A 22,064-nucleotide genomic window follows, 5' to 3' on the forward strand; every position below is an offset into this window, starting at 1 on the left:
GCCTCAGTCAGGGGCCTGCCGGGGGGGGCTCCGCCAGGTGGGGGTTTGTTCGCCAGGCTGGGTCGCTTTATGTGAAACGGCAGGCCCTCGATTCGTGGCTATACCTTTACCGCAAGGCTTTTATCAGCATCGGAACTTTAAGCTTAAAGCTCGCTCTAAGGTAATAGGTCTGTGCTTTAGAAGAAAGGATTTTAGCAGTTCTTCACCGGTGTTTTATTGTTACAGGTGTGGTGCCCAGGGCTACGGGTACAAGCAGCCTTGAGTAGGGACTTCCCGCTACGGAAGAGTTAAAGGTCGATGCAGCACTTCCCATCTGGCTGCATTAACACCCTGTGATGCGAGTGTGTGTGTGTGTGCTTTCAGACTTCCAGTTGTTTCTCTGCAAAACACTAAACTTTTGTGTTACAGCCTGAGGTACTTAATGGTTCTCATGAAGGCAGACGCAGCAGTATGGAATAGGTTGTGTTTCCTTGGATGCCTGAAGCTGCCTGAGAAAACCCTTCCTCCATTGCCATCCCTCCTGTTGCTCCTTGTTTTCACTCCTGTGTTGCCCCTTCTGTTTCTCCCGTGTGGGCTTGTGCAGGCACTGAGTGAACCAGATGGAGAACTGATGCAGGATAAAACTAAACATTTTTTTTTTCCCCTGAATTAACATTAACCCAGGACACTTACTGTATATCTCTCACTGGATGGACACTCATAATCCTGCCCCGGCACTTGGGAGGCGATAGCACAGTATTGGGAATGAACAAATGGAGGAGGAGGGTATGGTACCTTTGTTTGGCATTAGTGTCAGCTTGTACTAGTTTGGGAACACTGCTAGTCTGGCCTTGCAAACACTGAGTGCTGCTGACTAAAACTGTAGGTGAAAATCTTTGCACTAAGACCAGGCATGGTGGTGGTGAGTGTTCTTCTGCGAGCGTTTTTTTTTTTTTCCCCCTCCATGCTTTTTAAAGAAGGTGATCTGATTACAGTTATGTTCTTCTGCTTTGGAAGAACAGAAGAGTGGGGTAAGGAAGATTTTTTTCCTCAAGGATTTTGTTCAGCTGTGTATCTGGAAAACACAGGAGGTGCAGCACGTGAATGGAAAAACCATCAATGACAAACTGAGGAAACTTAAAAACCTTGCTGTTTTATGAAACATTCTATTCAGTTAGTATCTTGCGTGTGACACTACGCTCAGTTATGTATTGGAAGCCTGAGGCATTTGAGATAACTATTTCTAAAGGGGGGAAAGACTCAATGAAGAAGTCATGAGAAATCATAGCAAAAAGGCAAAGTGTAGTGGCATTGTTAGAGGACGTAAGAAGAGTGTAAGAAAGTTTTATATCTTTCTCGCAGCTGCTTTCTGGTCAAGCAGAGATTTATAATTGGGAGTCGTACATTCTTTTCTTCATAATTTTATGTGGGCCAGATTGCTAACTTCTAAAATGAGGGTCTAAATGTTAGAACCTGGCTGGAAGAAGTGACTGTTAAGGGGTACTAACCATGTGCAGCTTTCTCAAATAGCATCAGTGATGGGAGCTTAGAGCTGCCAAAGATACAGTTGTTCATGTATCACGGATTTGGCTAATTCATTGGCCTTTTGGCATTTGAGTTTTGGTGGTTGCGCCTTTACACAGGAGAAGGGAATCATAGAATCGTAGAATCATTTAGGTTGGAAAAGACCTTTAATTTTCTTTGTTGAATATATTTGCCTGTGTATGTATATATCTATACTATGTACATACCACATACAACACCTGAGAATCTGCAAGTGAAGAGATCTGTGGAATGCAAAGTAATCGAGTACCAAAAAGGAGGCAGCTTAGCGTGAGAGTGCGATTCCTACTTAGTAGAAAAAAAACCAGAAAAGTAAGGATGGGGGAGGGGAAGCGCTTTTGCAAGAAAGCCTATGACTGGTTCCTTGAGAGAAGTAAGGGGCAAGACGCGAGCTAGATAAAATGGATATATTGATGGGAAGAGGAGAGGGAAGGAAAGCCATTGGTATAAAGAAGTGTTGCAGTCATTGGCAATTTATCTGGAAAAGCCTGGAGATTTTGAAAGGAGAGCATAGAGACAGGGTAGTACATCACCATGCTCTCCTGCAGGGCTTGATAGTGCAGGAAAGCTTTACCCATTTTTAAGGACCTGAAAAAAGGAGTCTTCCCCTGCCTAGGATATCTCTGCTGTGGTTACTGGAGTAAGTTTGGGGTTTTTTTGGTAGGTTTGTTTTTGTTGGGGTATTCTTACCCTTAAAAAGTTTAGACTCAAGGGTATAATCCTTATTGAAATCTATGATTATCCTTATGACACAGATTTCAGGCTTTCCTTACCACTTTCTCCACTGAGAGAAACTGGTATTTAACATAGCCTGGGCTCTTTACTGTTATTCCAGCATGAGCAGAAGAGGGTGAAATTGTTCACCTTAATTTTTAAATAGGTTGTATTACTTTGTCTCCTGCTGGGATCTGAACTGCTAATCCTTCCCCTTGGTAAGAGGAGAGGGGAACTTGCTGCCTACTAAAACTGTGCAGTAACTGACTTTGGCTACCTTGGAGATTAATGAAATAACATCAGTGGCGAGGAAAGTAGTCATCTGAAGTTAGGGTTTCAGCGTATTAAAAACAACATTCTGTTGAAATACTAAGATGAATAACAGTTCTTTCTTTTGCTTTCCTGGGAAGTCCTGTGCTCAGAGTACTTTGATTCTGCTAAAAGTTAATCTGTTTAGAGATTCAAATTCAGTGAATGCAACAATCTCGCTATAAGCACTTCAATTAAAAGAGGTCGAAAAACCATCTAGCAATTAAAAATTGTGGGATATTGGAGAAAGGTAAATTAGTTCTGACTCCGTACAGTTAAGGGAGTGCGTGGTTAGGGAGAATAGTAATCTGTGGATGGGTTCAAAACTGATTTGATGCTTCAGTGTAATACTGTAAGATGAAAGCCTGACATCTCAAAGGGTATTGTCATGACGCAAGGAAATGAACGCAGCCAGGAGAAAGAAAGCGAATCTAAATAAAAGAACAGTGAAGTTACCTCTTCAAGTCATGCATGATTCTGCTTTTTATGTCCTTCTGGTCTCTTGGAGAGGGTGTTAAGCGAGTTCAGTAGAAAAATGGTATTTAGGATCTATCAAGACACTTGTGGGAATAATAAAGAGTGCAGAGAAAATTGCTTTTTCTTTCTGCAATGCAATTTTAAACTGGAATGTATTTCTCTATTGGAGTATTTTGCTCTGAAGTGAGTGGCTAATGGTTTTCTAATACTGCATATGATAAAAAAAATTCTTGCTTAAAATAGGGAGATTGGAACACATTTAATGGGACAAGTTGCTCTTATTTTCCATGGTAACTTATTGGAATCTACCTATTATTGTGAACAGATTTTTAGTAATGTGGTTCTTCAGACCCCTTAATTGAGTTTCTCACCTTAGAATAGTTCTGTTTTACTTCTAGAAAGAAGAAATCATTTCAAACTAAAAAAAAAAAAAATGGAATCTAGGTTTTAGATAATCAAGTTCTTAATTTCTGTTGTGCATGGTATCTCCAAGTCAGTTAGATAGGAGCTGGAATGATATAAACAAATTTTAATTTCCCTGATGTTTCTGGAAGATCTTCAAATGCAGCACTATAGCAGTCTCCAGACAGCTTATTGCATATGTGCTTTTGTAAACAAGATCTCATACTACTTCCTCAGGAAGACAAGGAATAGCTTAGTTGAAGGGAGTGGGAGGACTGTGGGATTTGCATTCCTTTAAAACTGACACAAGTTCTGAATTCTTACAGCTATTAAAATGGGCAGTGTAGATGTTTGGGTTTTTTTTCTGGAAAGTTTGGTGTGTGCATGCTATAAACAGCTTTTGTGGTCCTGTGGTTTGTGTTTGATTTTTTTTTTTTTTAAAGTGCAATCATACTGCTTGTAGGCTCATCTTGTGAGATGCTTCAGGACGCAGGGGAATGATGGCTTCGTCTTGATTTTATAGATGCTTTTGCTCAAATTTGGGTTAGTGTAACTTCTTTGGGAAAGCACAGTTATGAAGAAGTGTGCAGCAAATACTGGAAGATTTTCTGTTACAGTGAGTTAGCGGTAGCAGCGATGTGAATAAGCCTTTGTTTCAGATGAAGGTTAGGATGAGATGAAGATGTTAAATAACTTCCCTATCCACTGGTATAAAAAGAAATTTGAGTACAGAATTGTGGGGGCTTTCACACTGGAACAGGTTGCCCAGAGAGGTAGTGGAGGCCCCATCCCTGGAAACATTCAAGGCCAGGTTGGATGGGGCTCTGAGCAATCTGATCTAGTCAGCAGTGTCCCTGCTCACTGCAGGGGGGTTGGACTAGATGACCACTAGTGGTGCCTTCCAACCCTAAACATTCTATGATTCTATGATTCTATGATCTGCGTGCAAATTTAAAATGTGAATATTTCTGATATAAAGAAAAAAATTAATCCTAAAGAACTAAATCTCATTAATTTATTAACGGAGAAGTGCTCATTCCCACTTACGCAGCATTTGTGAGACTGCCTCTTGAGTATTGTGTCAAGTTTTGAGCTCCCAAGAAAGATGCCAACATAGCCACATGAATCTGTCAATCCAGTGGAGGGCTCCCAAGAAGCAGAAGAGGCTGGAGCACATGAGGTATGAGAAGAGGCTGAGAGAGCTTGGGTTGCTCAACCTTAGGAGGAGAAGGTTCAACTAGCTGGCTGGAGGATATAGAGAAGATGGAGCTGGACTCTTGGAAGCATGTGGCAGTAGGATGAGAAGCAATGTATGTAATTTGGAAGAATGGGAAATTTTGATTACATATAACGAAAACAATTTTTCCATGAGGATGGTAAAATTCTGGAAGAAGTTGCTCATCCTTGGAGGTGTTTAAGACTAGATTGGATGTGGCCCTCAGCAACCTGCTGTAATTAGACCTGCTTTGACCTGGGGGTTGGACATGATGACCACTGGAGGTCCCTTCCAACCTTGGTTATTCGATGGTCACAGAGATAAACTCATAGATTGCAGGAGAGTTTGACTGGGTTTAGACACTACCATTTCATTCCTGAACCCCTGTAAAAATGTGTGCCTTAGGGCTTGTAGCATGTGCTCCGAGTCTTGCCTCAGACCTGAGGAAAGAAATTACTGCTTTCTGCCTCTTGCTTGGATTTTTGCTGACTGCATTTATTGTGTCAGTAATGTAAAACTGAAGTGAGTAGAAAATTGGCTGACCTAGAAAAGACTGTGATCTCCTTCAGATGTTTTAATTGACTGTCCTGGTTTTGGATGGGATAGAGTTAATTTTCTTCCTACTAGCTGGCATAGTGCTGTGTTTTGGATTCAGTATGAGAATAATGTTGATAATGCACTCATGTTTTAGTTGTTGCTAAGTAGTGCTTATACTAAGCAAGGACTTTTCATCTTCTCATGCTCTGCCAGGTGCATGAGAAGCTGGGAGGGGGTACAGCCAGGACAGCTGACCCAAACTGGCCAAAGGGGTATTCCATACTATATTATGTCATGTTCAGTATATAATCTGGGGGGAGTTGGCTGGGCACGAGGATAGACTCGAGACTGACCCCTAAGGTTTTAGAGCTGGGAATACAGAGGATCTGAGGCCCGCTATACTCCAATGGAGAAAGAGATATTAGCAGCATATGCAGGGATTTGAGCTGCTTCGGAGTGGTTCGTAGAGAGAAGCACAGCTCCTCCTGGCACCCCTACTGCCAGTGCCGGGCTGGATGTTCAAAGGGAGGGTCCCCTCAACACATCATGTAACTGATGCTACGTGGAGTAAGTGGGTCTCACTGATCACACAACAGGCTCAAATAGGAAACCCCAGTCACCCAGGAGTCTTGGAAGTGATCATGGACTGGCCAGAAGGCAAAGATTTTGGAACTAGCCAGAAGGCAAAGATCTTGGAAGGTTGCCAGAGGAGGGGATGGTGCATGCTGAAGAGGCCCCACTGTAAAATAAACTGCCAGAAAATGAGAAGCAATATGCCCTGTTCACTGTTGCATTGTGAGAAAGCATCAGGGGTGGAAGGCTGCTGTACGGAGTCCTACATGACAAGTTGCAGAACCTGCTGAAGGAGAAGGTGAATCGAGTCATTTTGCAGAGGTGAAGGCTATCCAGCTGGCTTTGGATATTGCTGAACGAGAAAAATGGCCAGTACTCTATCTCTATACTGACTCATGGATGGTGGCAAATGCCCTGTGGGGGTGGTTGCGGCAATGGAAGCAGAGCAATTGGCAGCGCAGCGGCAAACCCATCTGGGCTGCCGCACTGTGGCAAGATACTGCTGCCTGGGTAGAGAACCTAGTTGTAGAAGTACGTTACGTAGATGCTCACGTACCCAAGTGTTGGGCCACTGAAGAACATCCAAACAACCAGCAGGTGGATCAGGCTGCTGCTAAGATTGAAGTGGTTCAGGTGGGTCTGGACTGGCAACATAAGGGTGAATTATTTATAGATTGGTGGGCCTGTGACACCTCAGGCCATGAAGGAAGAGATGCAACATATAGATGGGCTCATGGCAGAGGGGTGGACTTGACCATGGACACTATTGCACATGTTATCCATGAATGTGAAACATGCTCTGTAGTCAAGCAAGCCAAGCGGTTAAAGCCTCTCTGGTATGGAGGACAATGGCTGAAATATAAATATGGGGAGGCCTGATAGATTGATTATATCACACTCCCACAAACCTGCCAAGGCAAGCACCATGTGCTTACAATGGTGGCAGCAACCACCAGATGACTGGAAACATATCCCGTGCCCCATGGCACTGCCTGGAACACTATCCTGGACTTTAAAAAGCAAGTCTTATGGTGGCATGGCACCTCAGAATGAACTGAGTCAGACAATGGGACTCATTTCTGAAACAACCTCATAGACACATGGGCCACTGAGTGGGTATATCCCATACCCTATCATGCATCAGCCTCTGGGAAAACTGATCCATACAATGGACAGTTAAAGACTACACTGAGAGCAATGGGTGCTGGGACATTCAGACATTGGGATATATGTTTAGCAAAAGCCACCTGGTTAGTCAACACTAGAGGATTTGCCAATTGGGCTGGCCCTGCCCAGTCAAACTTTTATGTACTGTAGAGGGGGATAAAGTCCCTGTAGTGCACATAAAAAATATGCTGGGGAAGACAGTCTGGGTTATTCCTGCCTCAGGCAGAGGCAAACCCATTTGTAGGGCTGCTTTTGCTCAGGGACCTGAGTGTGCTTGGTGGGTAATGTGGAAGGATGGGGAAGGCTGATGTGTACCTCAAGGGGATTTGATTTTGTGTGAGAATAGCCAATAAACTGAACTGTATGTTGTTAATTGCTGTATAATACTGTATGTCATCACTGTTAACTGCTGTTTATCAATTGCGATTTTTTTAATGCTCTGATAAAGGCGTTATCTTCACATCCGGTAGGATAGTGGAAGTTGTAATCAATAAAGCATGCAATTGGATACATTCTAGTGTGAATTTATGCTCAGTGGGATGGCTTAAATGAGAGCTGATTTTGTGTAGATGACACTATTCTGTCCCTAATGACAGACGACCTGTAATTATGCTAAGGTAACTGGAAAAGGAAGATTGTGTGAGATGTTTTCCATATATGTCGTTAAAGAATTTGAATAACTTGGGATAGGCAGAAGTACCTTTTCTGTCTGTGGAGCTGGAGTCTCATTCTGTTGGTACCTGACCTTAAGGCACCGCAAGGTCTGATGCTATCTTGAGGCCAACATGGTCTTTAAAGCATGACTTTGTGCAGTAGTTGCGTAAGAACATCAGGTTGGGTGTGCTTGTGCTGAACGTGCTTACATCCACAATCCCATCCTCTGCCTGTACTAGACATGCTGTTGTGCTACTTGTAATGCTTCTGATTTGCAGGGTGAACTAAAAAGTCAATTTTGTAATGTATCGTCTTGTGAATTGGAACTGGTCTATCAACGTGAGGACACAAAATTCAACTTTAATTCATCAAGCTGTGAAAGTGTAGTAATTGGAGCTTTGGTGCATGATCGTTCTCAGATCTGGATGCAATAAGATTCTGTGGCTTTGTGAATTGGAGCCACAGTGATACAGCTAAGCAATCTCAAGAGTAATAGAGGAGAGAAGAGAAAGCTTTCATGGTTTTTCATCTGCAGCGTTGGCTCACCGAGTCTGTTGATTATCATAGTGCTGCTGCTCCTCCTCTCTCGCCAACAGCTGCTGGTTTTTGTTTGCTGAGATCTATCAAATGAGTTTGTGCAGCGGTGCTGTTAAGGCTATTAATTAGGGTCTGATAAATAGCCTTCTGCAAACCATTATATCGCCAACCTGGATAAGTTCAGTGTTGGAGGGACACTGCTGAAAATCAGATTAGCCTTAGTTGTGCAAGCCAGAGGGTGATGCAGGTGGCTCAGGGTGGGAGTGAGTGGGGCAGGGGCAGTTCCCTTGGCTGGCACTGTTCCTGGAGAAAACAGCGTATGAACCTGCGGCCTGCATTAAAGCTTTAAATTGCCATCATCTGAGCTGCAATGTGGTAAGCAAATGTTCCTACACTGGTTCCAAAGCATGGTAATTTTCTTACTTCAACCACCACTGTATGCCGTATGTTTTTAAAATGACTTCAGTATTAAACCAGGCCTCAAAGTGCTGCAAGTTAGTTATGTGCATCTGGGGTAAGTGCTGCTGCTGAAAGAGAAGTTCTTACTGTGTCTTTGCTGGTTTAGTTCCACACTTGCACCAATTCTGAAGTCCCTGCAACTACAGTGACCAAATCAAGAAGTTGCTCTGGTTAAAACTTTGCTCTGGTTGTCTGTGTCAGCAAACGGGAAGAGGTAGAAATGAGTTTCAGGAGGAAGGTGCTGGTCCAGTTTATACTCAGTGACTGCACAGCTATAGCATAGTTGTACCCTAAGAGCAGACTCTTGCTTCTGAAAAATTCCTTTCAAGATATTAACACCAGGCTTGAAATAGAGACTTGCTCCATCACCTGAGATGATCAGGTGTCACTTTCCAAATACTGCAGTGTCTGGTGAGGCCAGCAGATATGGGTGTCTTTACTCATTGATCAGCTGCTACAGAGCTTAGTACAACTCTGGTTTCCTTTCCCATGTGATAGTATGAGTGCCATTGGTGAATAACTGTTTTTATTCTGTCTGCTGCCCCTCATCCCTCATTAATTATTTGCTGTTGTCCTTTTTTGATTTATTTAGGATCAACCCATTTCCTAGGTGTTGATGTTGCTTTGATTAGAATATTTCTTAAAATACATTTCTTATTATCTTTGGCTATAAACTGCAATTTCAGTACAGTCCAGAGAAATTTGAGCAACATTCTAGATACATCCCTGTCCTAGCCCCCCCTTTTCAGTGTGGTGTTGTTATTAATATAGACATTTATTGAAAGGTGTTATCTTGGTTTCCTTCTCGTCTTCTAGCTGCTCCCATGCATATCTGGCAGCATCCTTCATAACATATTTGAATACCAGAGAGTTGCAAGATTGTATGCCAATCTTAATCTGTTTAGATTACCTAATTAATTGGTTGTCATTTTCCTAAGCCTAGGAGTACTGGCAAAAATAAATCTATTCTGCAAGGAGTAAGACTTGTCACTTGTGATGCTACAGGTAGGGGATTTATGTCTTGGAGAGTGTTCTTTAACATGTAGCTATTCTACAATTTTTAGGAATACAGATAGCAATTTGCATGTAATGGCTAGGTTTCTATGTTTTGATACATTGACTTTTGAGATCTGATCTTTAACTTAATTCTTTGAACAGGTAGTCTAGTTAAAACCATGATGTTTTTCCCTTAAGTGTTAGGTTGAGTGAGCCCTTGCCTTGTAGCTGTGAAGTTTTTCTGTAATAGTCACAATCATGTATTACAGTAATAGCACTTGAGATGGACATGCACATATATTATACAGCTAGTCAAGCTCTTCAGGAGATGGTATGTAAGTAGCAAGATGCTTTTAGTGTGGATTTCATGCAGAAAGCCTTGCTTTGTTCTGTGTGCTGACATATATGCAATGTTGAGGCTGTGTATACAATGACTTTTTTGTCTGTGGTGTCATGTCCACCTCATGGATGAGTACAGTGTTTACGTCAGCATCTTTAGGCTAACGGCTGTGGAGGCACATAGATTATGCTTGGTTTGTTACAGTAATAGAGGCTTCCAAAGTTGAGTTTATTTTGGTATTTTTCAGTTACTTTTTCAATTCTCATAATCCTGAGAATACATTGTTTAGATGAATAAAACTATTCATTTCTATTTTGTTTTTCCCTGTAGTGAGCCTGGGGAGCCTCACTGTTCTGTTATTTGTGCCTACCTAGTTCTTGGTGAAGGGGAAAGGCAGCTTTTTCATTTTGGTTGGCCTGGATGTAAGCAATGCTCTCTATGTAGCTTCACAAGCTAAAGAACTTTAATGAGATGCTAGATTAAACTGCACTAAATTGGTAACTGCCTTTGGTTATATCAGCACCTTAGCAACCTCATATGTGGAGACTGACAGTATTTATCAGTAATGGCTAAACCGACCTGGAAATACTTTGAGCTGGGAGAGTGGGATGCAGAGCTTATAGCTGACCGGAGCGCCAGGGAGTACTCTGAAATGCCTGTCATTTCTTGAATGAATGTCTCACAACTGCCTCTCTCTAAATTTCTACTACAGATAAACCATATTGTGCACAATGGAGGATTATATAAAAGGCCTTTCAATGAAGCTTTTGAAGAAACACCGATGCTGGTTGCTGTGCTGACCTACGTAGGCTATGGTGTTCTCACTCTCTTTGGATATCTGCGAGATTTCATGCGGCAGTGGAAGATCGAGAAGTGTCAAAATGCAACAGAAAGAGAAGAACAAAAGGTAACCACTGGGAGATAATGGTCAGTGGGAAATGATGTGGCTGAGGCTATAGCCTGAGCATTTCTTTAGGGAGCAGCGTTGTTCAAAGTTTTCTGCTGTTTTCCTTGTTTTCCAAATGCCCCAAATATTATGCTGGTTGTGCAGTGTCGTTAAACAAAATAATGTTTCTTGTAGTTGTGTTATTTTTTGGCAGAGCAGTTCCCTCGTGTGGTTCACTGGGAAGCTGCATCAACATGCTGAGAGATGCCCCAGCTGCAGAAACGAGGGCTTGGGGGAGAGACTGCATATGCCAGCATCAGCAGCTAATGAAACACTTAGCTAAGGACCTGGTTTAGTTTGACAGCAGTGGGAGGCTTTCTGATGCTGCTTTGGTGGCTGTATTTTGATTTGGAAGCATGCTATTAATTCTCTTTAGCTTAATCAGTTACAAAGAAAAGCTTGTAAATGAGAACCAGAGCACAAGCTGGATGAAAAAAAAATGTTCCTATGAATATGTGAGCAAAAAGAGGAGGACTAAGGAGAATCTCCATCCTTTGTTGGATGCGGGGGGGAGACATAGTGACAAAGTATGAGGAAAGGCTGAGGTAATGAATGCCTTCTTTGCCTCAGTCTTTAATGGTAAGACCAGTTGTTCTCAGGGTATCCAGCCCCCTGAGCAGGAAGACAGGGATGGGGGGTAGAATGAAGCCCCCATAATCCAAGGGGAAATGGTTAATGACCTGCTACACCACTTAAGACACAGACAAGCCTATGCAGCCAGATGGGATCCACCCAAGGGTACTGAGGGAGCTGGTGGAAGTGCTCACCAAGCCACTTTCAAGCCTTTATCAGCAGTCCTGGCTAACCGGAGAGGTCCCAGTTGACTGGAGGTTAGCAAGTGTGATGCCCATCTACAAGAAGAGCCAGAAGGAGGATCTACAGAGCCTCAGCATCCTCTCCTCCAGGCTGAACAACCTGAAATGAAGTTGTAGTGAGGTTGTTGGTGGTGTCTTCTGCCAAGTAACAAGTGATAGGACAAAAGGAAACGGCCTCAAGTTGGGCCAGGGGAGATTTAGATTAGGTATTAGGAAAAATTTCTTCCCCGAAAGGGTTATCAAGGATTGGAACAGGCTGCCCAGGGAAGTGGTTGAGTCCCTACCCCTCTGGCGATATTTAAAAGCCATGTAGATGTGGTGCTTAGGGACATGGTTTAGTGGTGGACTTGGCAGTGTTAGGGGAACGGTTGGACTTGATGATCTTAAAGGTCTTTTCCAACCTAAATAATTCTATGATTCCATGACTTTAAATTCGTCTTGAGTCCGGAACACTGGTAGATTAGCTGGTGAGTAATCTGAGGTACTTACTCCTGATTCACTGATAACAATTAAAAAGAATTAATTTATAATAAGATGTATTCACAAAAGCTTCTGTTTCCAGGTAAAAGGTCTTGCCTGCTTCTGCAGTTAGTCTGGATTAGATAATCCTATTTTTGAGTAGTTAAAAAATATTTTGAGAGGCCTTTATTCCCCACAGGAATTAGTTACTGTTAAGAAGGCTACTGTTTAAACTTGCAGTTCCCAAGCTATTTCCTGCTAACTCTTAGTGCAAGCCCTCTTAGCACGGTGTGAATACCAGTGAGCTTTGCTCCAAAGGTACAGTGAATTGGCTTACTCTTGCTGATTAGGGTTCTGCTTTTCTCAACTGCTTTGGGGAGCCCATCTGGCTCATAAAATGTTAAGGAAGTTTGTTTTCCATTTGCTGGTTTCTGGTTCTCTGTGCAGCCACACAGGCAGTTGGCTAGCAGAAAACAGAGGGAACGGGAAGGACATTTCACTAATGCAATCAAACAATCAAGGGTGGGAGGAGGGAAGAAGAAAAAGGAAGGCATGCCATTTTATGGTAGATTAACCAAGACGTGGTAAACTAACAATGCCTAAAATTACTTCACAGTAGCTTCTGTGTGTGAGCATCATGAGGTAGAGTTAAGCTGATTCATGGTAGGGCACTTAATTCCAAAATAGAAACATTCTCATAGGAGTTTAAGTAATAGGTATTTCATAGTGGTTAAAAGTTTAAATTTACACTATTTCCAGAACTGAATTCTGGAATCTGGATGTAAAAATCTTGGATCCCTTTTAACAGTTACAATATCCAAATAAGGATTGCTGGCTAAATCTCAGCTTGAAACTTGATGTGTTCATTAACATCATCTGAGCTACTCTGGTTTATGTCATCTGAGAACATGACACCCTTGTATTTTTCTGTGTATAAACTAGAAGTTGGTACAGAATTGAACAGTCAGTTACAGAAATCTACAAGACGTTGGAATAAAGGTTTAAATACTGGTCTGTACTCGGTACTTGAGGATTATAAAGGGGTAGCTGAAGTGGTGATACAGTTACTCTATACTGTAGTTATATTTCTGTTACACAGCTTTTATGAAATGCTTATTCTGTTACTAGCACATAAGGTGCGAGACTACTCACAGGAGTCCTTTTCTGTGGGAGCAGTCGTGAGTCTTACATGAGAGTGTACAAAAGGAAGACCTTGGGCAGTAGGTCTAATTTGGTAATACTTTATTGATATTAGGCTCTCTGTAAAGATTGTCACAGAGGATGTTGAAGCACAGAGTTTCTCAGCAACTGGTTATCCTAGGTCTAAATGAAATTTAGCCTTGACATTTTTTATACATTAACTTAGCATTGCATCATACCCTGAAAGACTTTTGCTTAATATATATACTTCCTGGACAGATGAATTGAAAACCTTTGAGTTTGTGTGGTGGTCATGGCTTGCAGAGAAGAGACGCATGTATTCTGGTTTTGTTTTGTACATAGGATGTCTGCGGATGGAGCTGGTAAGAAGTGCCAGTGAATATTGCGTCAGAATGAAAAAATAGGAAATCCTGTTTAATAAAGTTCTAGTGTTGAAGAAATCTCAGCCTAGTGTACTTCCCAAATCACACTTCCAATGCTTAGGTTGCAGTAGCTGTTTCTGATAACAGACAAACAGAAAAGTTGATCATGTGAGGTCTAGAACATACTGTACTTATCCTCACACTTTGCTGCTTTAAGCTTTGTTTGCCTGCAAATGAACTGATGAGAGCATGTTGCAGTGTATCTAGTGTGGGAGACAGGTTTTATTTTGGTGTGGGGCGGGGGTGCTCAATGGCTTGTTTTGAAAGTGTTTCTCTTGATTTTCAAATATTTGAATGTCTCAAGCTGCTGGCTGACAGCCCAATCATCTTTTGGTGAGGGAATGCAGACACTAGTGCGCAGAAAAGGCTCGAAACTCGTGCTTTCTTTTTTCTTAAGTATCAAGCCAAAAGGCTTAGCTTTAGCTTTTTGAAATAGTTTATAATTGCTTAGGTGAAAAGCTCAAAGCAAAGGCAGTGGGAGTAGCTGTGTAGCTGAACCGTGTGTGACGACCTGCTTTGTGAGCAAAACAAAATTACGCAGTGCAAGGAAGGATTTCGTAAAAGGTGGAATGAACTTGTCCTGAAAGGTGTGGAATTGAAGTGTGTGGGTTTTCTGGCATGTGTTTCTGAAGGTGATCACAGTTAAAAGCATAATGTAAACTTAGGTCCAAAATGTAGTATTAAAAACAAACACCAAAAAAAAGCCACTTTCAGTTTTTGTTTGTTTTGGAGGGCAATTTATTTCAGTAGAGCAAATCCTTCCTTAAATTGTCAGTTAGTATTGTAATCTTAGTCTGTGCATCAGAACTAGAAACCGAAAGTAACCAGATTTATTTCAAGAGCAGGCTTTCCAACAGGTCTATATTGGGACTGTCTCTGATGGTGGGTGAATTCCTTGCATTGAAATTAATGATTCCAGGAAAACCTAGTATTCACTCATCACTGGAACACAAAAGGGTGAAAAGGGCCAGGCTTTGCTAGTGCTGATTTCCAGGAAATAGTTTGATGGGGTTTGGCTTTGTTTAAAATATATTCAGCTGGGCTTTTCCTGGAAACCCCGTGTTGTGTAGCACATCCTCTCTGAAGCATTATCAGTCTTAGGCGTGGGTAGGTGGCAAGATAAGCAATACTCAGTTACCCTGGAATCAACTTATGCATACCTGATTTAATGTAATGTCTGGTCATACAATGTAGTTAAATCTGCAAAATGCATGTAGGATTTTATAGGTGGGATGAAAATCACTTTTACCTTTCTCCTGGTCTGATTTGCCTGCTGATTATCTTGTATGTTTTGTATGTGGGATCAACTGTGTAAATGGGGCCAGCAACTCTCTAACATACCTATTCATGCTCAGTAGCTTGCCCAGTTAGAACATGTTTCTGGCATCTGGGGTTTTCAAACACTTGTTTACAGGAATTCAGCTGTAGGAGTATCTCAGGGGCAGTGAAACGGAGTCTTTTGCTCAATGTTGTCTTAGCATCTGTATACCTCATCACAGGCCTCCTGATGCTATAAAGGCTACTCACAGCTATTGCTCCACTTTTTCTTGACTCGTGTGAGATGGAACTAGTCTTTCTGCTTCCTTTTAGAAGCCTGAAATTTATTGCAATTGTCTACTTGATTTTCCATTCAGAGTCAGTTTTGCATTATCAGGGAACATGTTATAATATGTGAATTGCAGATAAGCCCAGCTGGTGCTCATGGCACCATTTGTAAGCCTAGGTGCAATGCTGTGAAAACTTGGCTCTAAAAGCAGCGTAATCACTGCATTTGCATGTCACTGCGCCCCAAGCTAATGGTTACAAAGTTCTCATTATGACCTTAACTTGTTGTAGTATTAATTTACAGTATGATGAAATCTTGGATTCCCAAATCACCTATGCTAAGGTGCTGCACCTCAAGGGAGAATTTTATTCTTCCCTTGTTTCACTCTTTCTGGAAATTGCTATGCCTTTCAGGCTTCTGGGAGACCACTAGTACTTAGGTTTCTTCATCAGGCTTCACCTTACTAATAGGGGATGTGTTCTAGGCCTAAATTGACAGGAATGGAGCTGTTTAGGATTTCTAGCTCCATGTTCATATGAATTAAAATGAAAGAACATGCTGCTTTTGCTCCCTCCTTTGGAAACAGTATAACCTTTGCAGTTGTTTGACTGTGCTTACTGTGAAGATTGCTCAAAGAATCAACTCACTCATCAAATATTTTTTCTCCAAATGAAGCTATTCCATCTCAGGCTGATATTCTTAGGTCTGTTATGGCTAAAAAATAAGTTCTGAAGGCCATTTAAAGGTGACAGTGATTGCTTCCAGCAGTAGGATGCTGTTGCAGCACAGCACTGTGGCTGCACATGCCAAAAATTTGAAATAGTATGGATTGATAGATTTCATCACCCCTCCCTCCCCAAATGTTTTTTCTTGCTTTGAAGATTGAAAATGTTTAATTTCCATGAGGGATTCAGGTGGTCTTTTTGGTGTACTGTCCTCTCTACTCTCCATCTGAAATGCCACACTGTAGAAAGGTGGTGGAGGTGGTGAAACAGACAGACAAAAAAAAAATAAAAAATCCCCAAACCAACCAGGCAAACCATCTGGTCTGTTGCCAGCTTCAAAAGAGAGCTCTCAAACTCCAAAAGTCAGTACCAGTTTATAAAGGCACGATATCCCTACCATTTCTCTTTTTTTGTGTTCTCAGATGCATGGGTCATGAGAACCTCTTGGTGGGGTTAGGATTATGGAGGAAATAGACAATCCAGTTTTGATTTATGCCAAAGTAACGCTTATTACCTGTTGTGTTGTAAGGAAATTTCTGATAAGAGCTAGTTGAGGCTGGTTTATTGTGGGGGGGTGGCATTAAGCTGATGCCTCACTTATAGCCCTTTGCTATAATCTTACAGCTTGGTACCCCCAAAAACTGTGGCTAGTGTCACAAATTAGACCTTAATTCCCTTACCCATAACTTGTTCCTTGAATTCTTGTTGACTTTTAAGATGCCTGTTTTCCTTATCATAATCCATTAGGCTCAGAGAACTTCTCTACTTCACAGTTAAATCACTTTAAACTTAGTTATGCTGTTGCCTTGTAAGATCATACTTACATTATATATTTTGGTGGTGTCAACCTGTTGTGCATGATTGTCTATCTCGCCAGTTGAGCTTGTTACTCTTCCTGCTTTATCAGCTTGGATTTCAAAATAAAACATGGTCTATCTTATCTGATCAGTAATCTGAGGTGAGATTGGACTGTATCAGCCCAGGCATACCTGCTTGAGTTGGTAAAATGACTCATTTCCAGCCTCCGCTTCTAGCCAAGAACCTTGGCTAAAATCTCAGTTGTTTCCTGGGTCACATAGTGTGCTTGAGTAACTACTGCAAAGCTGAATTCTCATTAAAAGATGGTTAAGAGGAGCTGAAAATGCTTAAAAGGATCTACTGAGATTATAATTGGACATAAGAAGTACTGATCTTCTAATCTACCAGAGTTATTTTGATCTCACTTCCTCACCCCTCTACAAATGATGTACCAGAGGGTTTCAGACACTTGTAGCTAATTATTTTGATTTTTGTGTCATGAATCAGGTGGTTCTTAGTATATTGCTACAAGTACTCTTGAGTACATCACCACTCTGTAATAGAGTACAGTACATGTAGCTTTTCACATATGAAGGAAGTTCTTGAATGCATTTGTCAATACCAAGATGTTTTTCTCCATTGTAAAAGTGGCCAGTTTGTTAGTGATTCAGCCTAGAAAGCCACTTTCTGCCTCGAACAACATGAGATGCTGAAGTCGAGGAAGGATAGAGCTGTGTAGCTACTTCGGAAAACTAATGATTTTCTAGGGGATTACAGCTTTGTATTAGCTGACCTACTATCTCCATTAACGTCTCTTGACAAAGAGCCTTCAGGCAAAACCTGGTGCATGTGAAATAACGCAAAACTGTACTTAAGCAGAGGAACATGGAAGAAATAATTGCCCTTCTGTGCATCTTAGCTCATAGAAATCTTGCTCCCACTGTCTGTCTTTGCTGGGAAAGGACATACTTGTGATTTCCCTGGAGGAGTCATCACTGGCTGAATTTGGTTTCATTTTGCATGGTTGAAATGACGAAAATTAATATATTTGTGCCTTTTTGGCATGTCATTGTGTACAGGCAAATCAGAAGGGGGCTTAGGTGCAACTATATCTGCTTAAAGTTGGCACTTTTGGGCTCTGTCTTTCCTGTGCAGCTGCTGGTAGGAGAATGCAAAGGGTTGGACCTAGATGGTTGCTTTACTCCAAGCAGAAAGGACAAAGTTGTTAAATCATTAAAATAAGAATGTAAAGAAAAAAGTACTCTTCCTGCAGTCGAGCACTGTAAGTAAAACTTGTCAGTGCCCATTTATTTGAGTTGTTGTTAAAAAGCTGGCATAAATGCTCACAGTTTTGCTTCGGTGGTACAAATGTCAGGCACCGTAATATTTGGTCAGACAAATATTCTGTCTTATCCTGTCACCAAAAATAAAATGCCCCTCACCATGCTTGCATTTCTTTTGTGAAAAACAGGAAGAAATGCTGTGCTGGCTCTTAGCTTTGTCGTAAATTCTACTTTTTCCTTTTGTAGATTATTAAAAAGGCTTTTTTTTTTTTTCCCCAACAGTAGTGAATAAAGTATGCATTCTTATCACTACTGAATGTCCAACTTCCTTCTAATTCAATAGTAATAAGGAAATCTCATGACTTCGGAGCATTTTAAGTAGGCCAGAAAAAAAAGTGTTCTTGAGTGCTCAGATGTCCTTGCTGTCACAGTTAGTTTGACATTCTTGTGTGTTATCCATTCAAGACAGTCGCTTACTTTTCCTGAAAAACATTGTAAGGGAAGCTAGAATTCAGGAAATGCTCATGCAAAGACATCCCATGGCACTTCAGTGCTGGTAAGCTGTGCAGAAGAGAGGTGCCATAATGTAGCTTACTAGCTTGGATTCAGAACAAAAAATTCTGGACAGCTCTAACAGTAACCTCTATAATAATGCTAATGTTGCTATACTAAATGCATTTCTTATGTACAGCATAAAATATGTCAGAGAACCTCAGTTTTCAAATTGTTTGTATATTCAACTAGAGCAATGCATCCTGTTTGGTTCCAAAAGGCAATTCCACATTCACTTGCTCTGCTTATCTCTGAAGGTTCAGTACAAATCTCTTGCAAAGATTACGTGCCCGTGCATTTCACGAAGGGGGTTATTTGTATGTTTTGAGAGAGGTGCTCTCCTCTACTACCTGGAAAGAGCTGGAAGGACAGTCAAGATATTTCAAGTCCCATTTGAGTTCAGAGAACAAGACCTCATTGTGTCATTAGGAGCTCCCAATTCAGTTTCTGTGTGCTTTTGGCACTCCCTCTCCTATACGTTAGAACTCTTTGAGGCTTTCTAACTTAATCACGGCATTAGGTCATGCTTTGGGGGTTTTTTCCTAGATTTTATGAGCTACTTAAGCTATATACAAATAAGCACCTATGGTTGAGGAAATCTTGGGGGTGTGATAGATTTACAGGTTGAAAAAGTTTGGACATCACATCTAGCAGATGGATTTTGCACTAGCAAATGCATCTCTTCAGGTTTGCTGCTGTCTCACTTTCAAATAATTTTGCACTGGCACAGATTACCAGGATTAAAAATACTTTGGGTGGAATTGGTTTCAGGGCTTGTGTTGAAGAACTCTGTAAATTTTTCTTGAGTTTTCTTGATTTTTTTTTTTTTTTCTCCCACTTATAAATTACACACAAATGACAGGAACAACTTATTCCTAGTTTGATGTAATATGTTTTTTCCTTTTACTTTGAGTGCTTTTGATGTGTTTCAGGACTTTGTCCCATTGTATCAGGACTTTGAAAATTTCTACAACAGAAACCTCTACATGCGCATTCGAGACAGCTGGAACCGTCCAATCTGCAGTGTGCCAGGGGCCAAAGTGGACATGATGGAGAGAGTTTCCCATGACTATAACTGGACATTCACGTGAGTCAAACTGAAGAAAAGGCTTCCAACAGCTATCTTTAAGTAGAGGCTATATAAGAGCAAGTGGCAGGCTGTGAGGTTACAGGAGCAGTGAATCGTGTTTGTTCTGAGCTTTGCAGCGCTTGAATCAATGAACTTCGCTCTTTTGAAACACATCTGGCTACCAAGGTGACTATTTGTGTATAATCTTTTGACTACTTACTAAGGCTCCTGACTGTGTTAAGACAGGGATGGGGAGTAGAACAAAGCCCCCCATAATCCAGTGGGAAATGGTTAATGACCTGCTACACCACTTAGACACACACACAAGTCTATGGGGCCAGATGGGATCCACCCAAGGGTACTGAGGGAGCTGGTGGAAGTGCTCACCATTCCCCTTTCCATCATCTATCAGCGGTCCTGCCTAATTGGAGAGGTCCCATTTGACTGGAGGTTAGCAAATGTGATGCCCATCTACAAGAAGGCTCAGAGGGAGGATCTGGGGAGCTACAAGCCTGTCAGTCTGCCTTTGGTGCTGGGGAAAGTTATAGAGCAGATCATTCCGAGTGCCATCATGTGGCACATTCAGGCCCAGTCAACACGAGTTTATGAAAGGCAGGTCCTGCTTGACTAACCCAATCTCCTTGTATGACAAGGTGACCCTCTGAGTGCATGAAGGAAAGGCTGTGGATGTTGTCTACCTGGACTTTAGTAAAGCCTTTGACACAGTTTCCCACGGCATTCTCCTGGAGAAAATGGGTGCTCATGGCTTGGGTGGGTATGCTCTTCACTGGGGTAAAACAAAAAAAAAAAATCATCTGGCTGGCCAGGCCCAAAGAGTTGTGTTGAATGGAGTTAAATCCAGTTGGAGGCCAGTCACAAGTGGTGTTCCCCAGGGCTCAGTACTGGGGCCAGTTCTGTTGGATAACTTTTTATCCGTGATCTGGATGAGGGGATTGAGTGCAGTAAGTCTGTAGACAACACCAAGTTGGGTTGGAGTGTTGAAGGCTCTGCAGAGTGTTCTGAATGGCCTGGATTGGTGGTCCAAGGCCAATTGTTTGAGGTTCAACAAGGCTAAGTGTTGGGTCCTGCCCTTGAGTCACAGCAACCCTGTGCAACACTACAGACTTGCAGAAGAGTGGCTGGAAAGCTGCCTGACAGAAAAGGACCTGGGGGTGTTGATTGACAGCTGGCTAAATGTGAGCCGGCAGTGTGCCCAGGTAGCCAAGAAGGCCAACAGCATCCTGGCTTGTGTCAGAAATGGTGTGGCCAGCAGGAGCAGGGAAGTGATCGTGCCCCTGTACTCGGTGCTGGTGAGGCCGCATCTTGAATGCTGTGTTCAGTTTTGGGCCCCTCACTACAAGAAGGACAATGAGGTGCTGGAGCGTGTCCAGAGAAGGGCAACAAAGCTGGTTCTCTACAACTACCTCAAAGGCGATTGTAGTGAGGTGGGTGTCAGTCTCTTCTCCCAAGTAACAAGTGATGGGATGAGAGGAAAAAGGCCTTAAGTTGTGCCAGGGGAGGTTTAGATTGGGTATTAGGAAAAATTTTTTCCCAGAAAGGGTTGTTCAGCATTGGAACAGGCTACACAGGGAAGCGGTTGAGTCCCCACCCCTGGAGGTATTTAAAAGACCTGTAGATGTGACGCTTAGGGACATGGTTTAGTGGTGGAATGGCAGTGTTAGATTGATAGTTGGACGTGATGATCTTAAAGGTCTTTTCCAACCTAAATGATTCTGTGATTCTATGATTTCATGGGCATATGCTTATAATAAAATTATTACTTTTATTTGTGATGACCAGAACCTGGAGTAGATACTTAGGATTGCACTGCTACTTGTGAATTTGTGTTGGTTTAGAATCAGTCCTGATACTTGAAGTAAATGTTGTTGCCTGAAACTGAATTTAACACAGTTGTTTTGGGTCAGAACTGCAGTAGTCTGTAGAAACAAAATCAGAAGTGTAAGGACAAGAATTTTTACAAATTGGAAACAACATACCACAAGTTTGATGTGAAGAGTTTTGAAGCACAGTATTTCGTGAATCTAGTCATGTCTCTCCTTGGCTTTCAAGGGCAAAATAATTAAAACTTTTTTCTGTTAAACTTCTTCCTTAATCTCCTTGTCACGTATTGTTAGCACAGCATTGCCAGATGTGTTTCCTTTCTGTGGTTAGAGGATATCCTGCTTGAGGGTCTGCCAAGTTAATCGATCTGGAGTTCTCACTTTGTAATTAAAAAGCAAGCTATATGTTTCTGGGATGGAAGGGGAACACGTCAGAGAAACAACAAATGGCTTGAGAAGCCTTAAGCAGTTTTAGATATGATAGCAAATTCACCTTTTAATATAAACTCTTCTGAAAACAAGTT

The 22,064-nt window shown here is 41.8% G+C and overlaps 1 protein-coding gene across 1 annotated transcript in view; it reads left to right on the top strand.

Moving 5' to 3' along the window:
- The first annotated feature begins 10,638 nt into the window (after nt 1–10,638).
- The window catches only part of SPTLC2 (serine palmitoyltransferase long chain base subunit 2), a 72,287-nt gene continuing 60,861 nt past the window's right edge, over nt 10,639–22,064 (top strand). Inside the window, exons 1-2 of the mRNA XM_009646649.2 lie at nt 10,639–10,830; nt 19,563–19,717. Of these exons, the coding sequence (XP_009644944.1) occupies nt 10,705–10,830; nt 19,563–19,717 (281 nt within the window). The 5' untranslated portion in view covers nt 10,639–10,704. The remainder of the gene's footprint in view (nt 10,831–19,562; nt 19,718–22,064) is intronic.

This window comes from Egretta garzetta, unplaced genomic scaffold (genome assembly GCF_000687185.1).
Source record: "Egretta garzetta isolate BGI_Z169 unplaced genomic scaffold, ASM68718v1 scaffold79, whole genome shotgun sequence".
In the NCBI taxonomy this organism is placed as follows: Eukaryota; Metazoa; Chordata; class Aves; order Pelecaniformes; family Ardeidae; genus Egretta; species Egretta garzetta.